This window comes from Lontra canadensis, unplaced genomic scaffold (genome assembly GCF_010015895.1).
Source record: "Lontra canadensis isolate GAN:19392208 unplaced genomic scaffold, GSC_riverotter_1.0 scaffold171, whole genome shotgun sequence".
Lineage (NCBI taxonomy): Eukaryota > Metazoa > Chordata > Mammalia > Carnivora > Mustelidae > Lontra > Lontra canadensis.
Window position 1 is genome coordinate 2118385 of NW_022631165.1, and position 6787 is coordinate 2125171.

General features: G+C 62.7%; 1 protein-coding gene across 1 annotated transcript; it reads left to right on the forward strand.

Moving 5' to 3' along the window:
- Positions 1-537: 537 nt before the first annotated feature.
- PRSS22 (serine protease 22) lies at positions 538-5892 on the forward strand. Its single transcript, XM_032846126.1, has 6 exons — positions 538-1563; positions 2215-2241; positions 2529-2700; positions 2920-3197; positions 4260-4417; positions 4917-5892. Exons 1-6 carry the CDS (start codon positions 1482-1484, stop codon positions 5145-5147), a joined length of 948 nt encoding a protein of 315 aa, XP_032702017.1. The 5' UTR covers positions 538-1481; the 3' UTR covers positions 5148-5892.
- Positions 5893-6787: the final 895 nt, after the last annotated feature.

Below are 6787 nucleotides of genomic sequence, written 5' to 3' on the forward strand. Positions count from 1 at the left end.
GTGGGGAGGCAGTGCTGGAGTCGGCCCCCCACACAGGCTGTGGGAGCAGAGCATTTTGGCCAAGCTGGGGAGCGCCAGAGAGGCTGAGGTGGTGTGCCCAGCGGGGTGCACTGAGGGGCGGCCTGGAGGGCCCCCCGCTCCTCCCAGCCCAGACTCCCTCTCTCCTGCGAGGACCCTCCTGCCTGAGTCTCTGCACGGCCCACTCCCACTTGCCCTCCGGGCCTCTGTTTCGAGGCCCTTCTTTTCTGGGCAGCCTTCGCTGGCCGCCTCCAGAGTCGGGCACCTCCTTGGGGCCCTGAGACTCCCAGCACCCCTGCACCTAGGCCCTTGAGTAAAAACCATCCAGCCCCTGGACCGAGATCCCTCAGGATCTGCTGAGTCCCATCCAGTCACCTGCTTCCAGATTGAGGTTCAAATCTAGGCTCTCCCCACCCCCCCCACCAGGCCCTGTTTCCTCCGCTGAGATGCAGCGGGGCAGGGCCCACCGTAAGCTCCCACTACGTTACGCTCCTTCCCAACACGGGGCTTATTGATCAAATGAACAAAAGGACAGAGATACGGTGGGTCTCAGAAGAGGAATCGGCCTGCCCCTCCTGCTTGGGGTGGGGGCATCATGGGATCGGGGCACTGAGTCGGAGGAACTGGTGGGGACCCCGGGTCACCGGGTCTCATCTGGGGCACCCCCTGCGCCAGCGGAGCCCCGCTGCTCTCTGACCCGAGTGTGGGGGATGGCACCCAGCCCTGCCCAGGCAGCCGCGTCAGTCAGCCACCTGGGCACCTGGCCGGCCCTGCCTGGTCTTCCCTGCAGTGCAGGTGAGGGGTGAGTCGTTTGCCACCAAGTGGCAGGACCCACATGACAAGCAGTCACTGGGGGCCTGATTCACAGCTTTCCAGGAAGTGGTTAACGGGATCCCAGAGCCCGGGGCTTGATGAGGTCTCCTGGCTGAGTCACGGTGGCCCCTGGAGGAAGGAGCCGTTACTGAGCCTCTCTGGGCAGCCCCCTTCTCCCCAAGGCCCTAGGACCCCACCAAGACCCCTTATCCTAGCCTTCAGCTGCTGCAGGCCCAGGCCCCAGGCCTTCCCTTCAGCACCCAAACTGGGGGACTTTCGCAATGTCAGCTCCGCTGGCCTAGACCTCTGGGTCCAGGCTCTGCTCCTCCAGATGGTAGATCCGGGGCCCACAGCTGGAGCCAGGGTCCTGAGCTCCCAAACCGGATCCCTGAGTCCACTGCTCCAGGGCAGAGGGAGGGGTCTCAGCTAGAGCCCCCAGTCCCCTTAGCGGCTCATTTCCTCCCAGCAGTCCCACCCCTCCTGTGACCTATAGCCTGGGGTGGCAGGGACTGAGCCACTCACTCAGTTGGGGGACTGGTCCAACGGCATTCCACCTCCCAGGATAAAACCTCGGGTGACCTGTAGGGAACTCCACACACCCCGTCACAGGCAGGACTGCTCTCCCAGCCGTGCCCGTGCCCCTGCTGGCCATGCTAGTTTCCAGAGCTCCCCCAGCCCTGGGTGGGGGCGGTCTCAGGATCTTAACCCCACTGTTGCTTCTGGCTTCTTCAGGTGAGTTCTGAGGCCCTGCCCCCCTCCCTCCTCTGCACCCCCCACAGCCACCCCCTTCCTGCTCCCTACTCAGCACCTGCCCACCTGCCGTCCCTCCTGGCCCTACCTGCACCTGGTCTCTGTTCCTTTCCCCTCCTCCTGCCTTCTCTGCGGCTTGCTCCTCTGCTGTGTCCTGTGGCTGCCAGCAGGACCGCAGGACACACCAAGGCAGGCTGCGCCCCTGCCTGGACCTCACCACACCTCAGCCCTCCCCGAGCTATCCATTGTCCCTCTCGTCCTCGTCCTCCTTCCCGCTCTCCAATCCACGCATTTCTGTTGCAGGCCTCGGGCTGGGGATAGAGAGGGTCTCGGGCCCCACCCTCAGGTCTGGGGGAAACCTAAGAGGGGTGGGCGTGTGCTCCCCGACTCTTAGCCTCCGTGAGAGGTGCCCAGGAGCCGGCCGTCCTCTGCCAGGCAGGTGGGATGGAGTGCGGGCGCAGGCGGGCCAGGAGTCCGGTGGGAGGATAAGGCTGCAACTGAGAGAGGGCGCCTGAGGTTTCTGTCAGCCCTACCCAGGCTCCAGGAAATGCCCCACCCTAGAGGTCTGGGGAGCTGCCCTGGGCACTGGGGGCTCCTCTCCGCTCGCCTGACTCTTCCTTCTCTCTCCTGCAGCTTCCCTCCATGCTGCCAGGATACCTGGTGAGTGGGGCCTGCACCGAGTGGCGGGGGCGGGGGAGTCTGTCTGTCTTTGGGGAGCAGGAGAGGAAGGCAGGCTACAAAGGGGGCCTGGAAAGCTGAGCCGAGAGGGGGCCCAGAGCAGGGCAGCCTCAGCGGATGAGAGGAGCGCAGAGGAAGGCCAGCCTGAGGGGAGGGCAGAGGAAGGGCGGGGAAGGGCCCCCCACACACACACGAGAAACAGCACGGGGCATAGGCAGGGCAGGAGGTTTGGGCCCCGGGGGTGACAAAACGTGACTCTTCTCCACCAGCTCCCCCGACCTGTGGGAAGCCCCAGCGGCTGAACCGGATCGTGGGTGGTGAGGACAGCACCGATGCCGAGTGGCCCTGGGTCGTGAGCATCCAGAAGAACGGGACCCACCACTGTGCGGGCTCGCTGCTCACCAGCCGCTGGGTGGTCACCGCCGCCCACTGCTTCAAGGGGTACGCATGGCCTGTCCTGTACTTGACGCCCAGGCTTTCTGCCCTAGACCCAGGGCTCTCCACTCAGCCCCAGCCTCCAGGTCTCGGTCCAGCCTCAGAGCCTCTCAGAAGAGAGACCCTGCTTCAGGGGCCTTCCTGAGCATGTCGTCCCCCAGACCCGTCCTGGCACCCTACGCCCCAGGTTCCTTAGTGACCCTTCCTCCTTTCCTCTCCTGCCAGCAATCTGAACAACCCATCCCAGTTCTCTGTGCTGCTGGGGGCCTGGCGGCTGGGGAACCCTGGCCCGAGGTCCCAGGAGGTGGGTATCGCCTGGGTTCGGTCCCACCCCGTGTACTCCTGGAGAGAGGGCTCCCGTGCGGACATCGCCCTGGTGCACCTGGAGCACTCCATCCGCTTCTCTGAGCGAGTCCTGCCCATCTGCCTGCCTGATTCCTCCGTCCGCCTCTCTCCGAACACACGCTGCTGGATCGCAGGCTGGGGGAGCATCCGTGACGGAGGTGCGGCTTCTCCCCTCCCGGGTGGCGGGGGGTAGCCGGGAACACGGGGACGGTGGGGGGCAGAGGCCAGAGGCGTAGCAGAAGGAAAAAGACTCTTCTGATGACAGAGACAAAAAGTGGGCTGCAGTCCGGAGGTGGGGAGTCATGGAGTGCTAGGCGGACAGCTTAGGGCCTCTCTCGGTAAAAGGGATCTGTGGCGATGTCCTGAGGCCACAGCAGGCAGATCAGCGAGGCTATTAAGTGATGGAGGAAGGGCTGGAAGAAACGTGTGGGGCCAGGCTGACTGCGGATCAACGCCCAAGCGGGAAACAGGCTCCTCCTGGTGGCAGCATGCCATAATTGCAGGCAAAATTTCCAGAAGGACATAGTCTCCATAACCAGAAAACAGAGTTGTCAGACCCAGTCTGGAAAACATCCTAAGGCAGATAAAGTAAGAGACAGAGAAGCAGAAGGTGGGAGGGAAGGAAGGTAGGTAGGTAGATAATGGGGAGGGGGGGCTAAGAGGAAAACGTGTAGGAAAAATGGGACCTCAACCAGATTCCAAAAGAAGTACAAGAAATGACCAGGTTCCTGGGGGTCCCCGAGTCTGAGGTTGCGGGCAGCCTCCCCATAGTCATCCTGCGGGGCTTTTCTGGGAACTCCAGTTATGGGCTGCGGAGGGTTTGCAGGCCGTCCCCAAGGCCTCCAGTTCCCCAGGGCTTGGGGAACTCTCATGGCCTAATAGCTTCCAGCATAGGGCAATGGTGTGTTGACCACTTCCCTTGTCCCGTCCCCACGCTGGACAAGGCGGTGCCTGAGGCAGGACAAGCTGGGAACCGTGGTTCTCTCCATTTGTGGGCATCTCCAGTCTCCAAAAATTCAGGGTCTCAGGATGCACACTCCTGTTCGTGTTCAGTAGATCCGGAGGTGGAGTCTGGGAATTGGAATTTTCCATAGGCGTTTGGGAGAATCTGACAGAGTTGATCATTAGCCTTTGAGAACGGCCTCCAAGGGGGACTGAGGGGCCGTGGGGACAGTAAGGAGAGGATTTCCCAAGCCTGATGCCCTGTTCCCTTCCCCCAGTGCCCCTGCCCCAACCCCAGACCCTGCAGAAACTGGAGGTTCCCATCATCGACTCAGAAATCTGCGGCCGCTTGTACTGGAGGGGGGCAGGGCAGGGGGCCATCACCGAGGACATGCTGTGTGCGGGCTACCTGGAGGGGCAGCGAGATGCCTGTCTGGTGAGAACCAACCTTCTTCCCGCACTGCCTGCTGCCCGCCCCCCCATGTGAGCTGGGTCCCGCGAGTTCCCGAGATGCCTACAGAACTGGGCCTCTGCTTGGCCCAGGCACCCGTCTGCCAGGCCGTACACCAAAGCTCTCCTGAGCATCTTGGGGTACCGGACCCCATTCTCTGGGAGCTTGCCTTCTTCTGAGGGGGTTCCTCCGTCCTGGCCCCCAGAACCAGCTCCAGCTCCATACAGTGGGTGGCTCGGACACTAGATCCTGCTTGTGGCTCCTCCCTGCTACCCGGGGTGCCGGTGTGGCTCGGGCTGTGAGCGCCGAGGTCTGGCACAAAGCACCCCTCACCAGCAGTGAGCCCAAGGGCCTGTCCTCCAGGTCGGAGAAGCCCACCGCACCCCCCACCCTACAAGGGAACCCCTTGCCACCTGCGGTGCCTGTCCTGGGCTCTGCCCAGCCCTGACCCACCTGGGTCCCTGACCTCACCTCCTCTCCACAGGGTGACTCTGGAGGCCCCCTCATGTGCCAGGTGGAGGGCACGTGGCTGCTGGCGGGCATCATCAGCTGGGGTGAGGGCTGCGCAGAGCGCGATCGGCCCGGCGTCTACATCAGCCTGGCCGCCCACCGCTCCTGGGTGATGCGGATCGTGCAGGGGGTGCAGCTCCGCGGGCATTCGCAGAGGAGTGGGCCCTCCCCGGGCCGCGGGCCCTCCGCGGGCGGCGCGCCTTAGGATCCAGGGAGATGGGCGGCCACCATTGTAAGTGAGCCACCTGCCTCCGGGGGGCGCCCGCGTGCCGGCACCGCCGCCTCTGCAGCGAGGCCCCGCCCCGCCCGCGGGAGCACCTTTCTATGTGTATATATGTTAACGATTTTTATAGTTATTTGTAGCCCTGCCCGCATATCTTATTTATTCTAATTTCAATAAATTATTTATTCCCCTGCTCCTGTTTTTCCAGGTGTGGGGACATTGGGAAGCAGGGGTACACTTGGGATTAAAATGGGGCAGATGGGTGTGACTCTGTGGTGGCCCCGCCAGGGACCAGGTGTCCTGTGCACCTGTGTTTCAGTATTCCGACCCCCGGCCTTTGCACTTCTTTCCTATGCCCCCCTCCCACCGGAAGGCCACAGAGAGAGGAGGCGGGAGGCCCAGCGGGCTGCAGGGCCAGTCCAGGCCCCCAGCCTGCCTGTTGGGTTTCCAAAACTGGGCTAGCGAGGAAAAACCCGCCCATATGAGAGTGGGGTGTCCCCTCCCTTCCCTGAGAGCCAGGTCTCCCGGATTTGGGCTGAGGCAACCAGGGCCTCTGCACCCCCAGGAGCTGACTCAGGAGTGACTCACTGCTGATTCTGTGAGTAGTCCTACAAGGATGGAGCAAAACAATGAGATGGGAGGTCGCTAAGCCTGGTGACACGGTGGGCTAGAGTCACCTGGCCTGAGCCCACGGCAGGTGGGGGAGCAAGTCCTGGGCCACAGAGGGTCTGTCAGCTAACCCCCTTCTCCCGGGAGTGCCCCTCTCCCTCCCTCTCCTCTGCAGCAGGGGCCCTGGCCTCCTGGGCCTGCCCTCCAGAGCCCCCCCCCCCCAAGAACCTCATCCTCACCCACCTGGGGTTCCCTGCATCCCATGGATGTGCCAACTGAGGGCTCTGTGGTTGTGTGAACCCGATGGTGGCTCACACAAAGAGATTCATTCTAAAAGTCAAGGAAGCAGCTAGGTTGCGGTCATGCTGGCAGACTGCTTACAAAGTGTCTCCGGCTAGAAATTGCCCATGAAGTGAGTTTCTGAGAAGGCAGCATGGGGTTCTGGCTGGCTTGCGTTTTGGCCCCCTTCCTAAGGAGCAGCTTCTCAAGCATTGGTTCGTGTTGTTTTGATGACCCTTGTGTTGTTACCAGATCACAGTAGATGCCTTGGGGTTGGTTTTATCAAAAAACAAACAGGGCCCTGGCCTCCTGCTCACCTGGGAACCAGTCTGGAGAGGGAATGGTGACTCAGGTCAGCGCCACATCCAAATCCCAGCCCTCCCTTTGTGACCCAGTCCCCTCTTTACCTGCCACTCGCCCTGCCCCCTCTCCCGCCTTCAGCCCCTGCCCCCTCTTGCTGTGCCTCCTCCTCCCTCTGTCCTCCGAGCTCTCCCAGCACCCCTCGCCCCTTCTTCTGCCCCTGCTGCTTCTCCTCATTCTTCCCCTCTCCGTCTTCTGTTTCTCATGTTCTCCCTGGTCCCCGGTAACACAGGATCCCCCACAGAAGCCCCTGAGGGAGGGAACGGGTAGGGGTATTGCCAGGACACTCTAGTGGGGGTGGGTTCTCTCTGAGTTGGGCTCTCAGCCTCCAGGGAGCCCCCAGCGCACCCTCCTGGAGGAGCTGGATGGCGGGC

What these genes read in the sequence shown, in the direction of transcription:
- PRSS22 (XM_032846126.1), top strand. Translation starts at nt 1,482, where the DNA reads ATGCTAGTTTCCAGAGCTCCCCCAGCCCTGGGTGGGGGCGGTCTCAGG. An exon ending in GTTGCTTCTGGCTTCTTCAG is followed by an intron (nt 1,564 to 2,214) that starts GTGAGTTCTGAG and finishes TCTCTCCTGCAG; the next exon opens with CTTCCCTCCATGCTGCCAGG. An exon ending in GGGGAGCATCCGTGACGGAG is followed by an intron (nt 3,198 to 4,259) that starts GTGCGGCTTCTC and finishes CCCTTCCCCCAG; the next exon opens with TGCCCCTGCCCCAACCCCAG.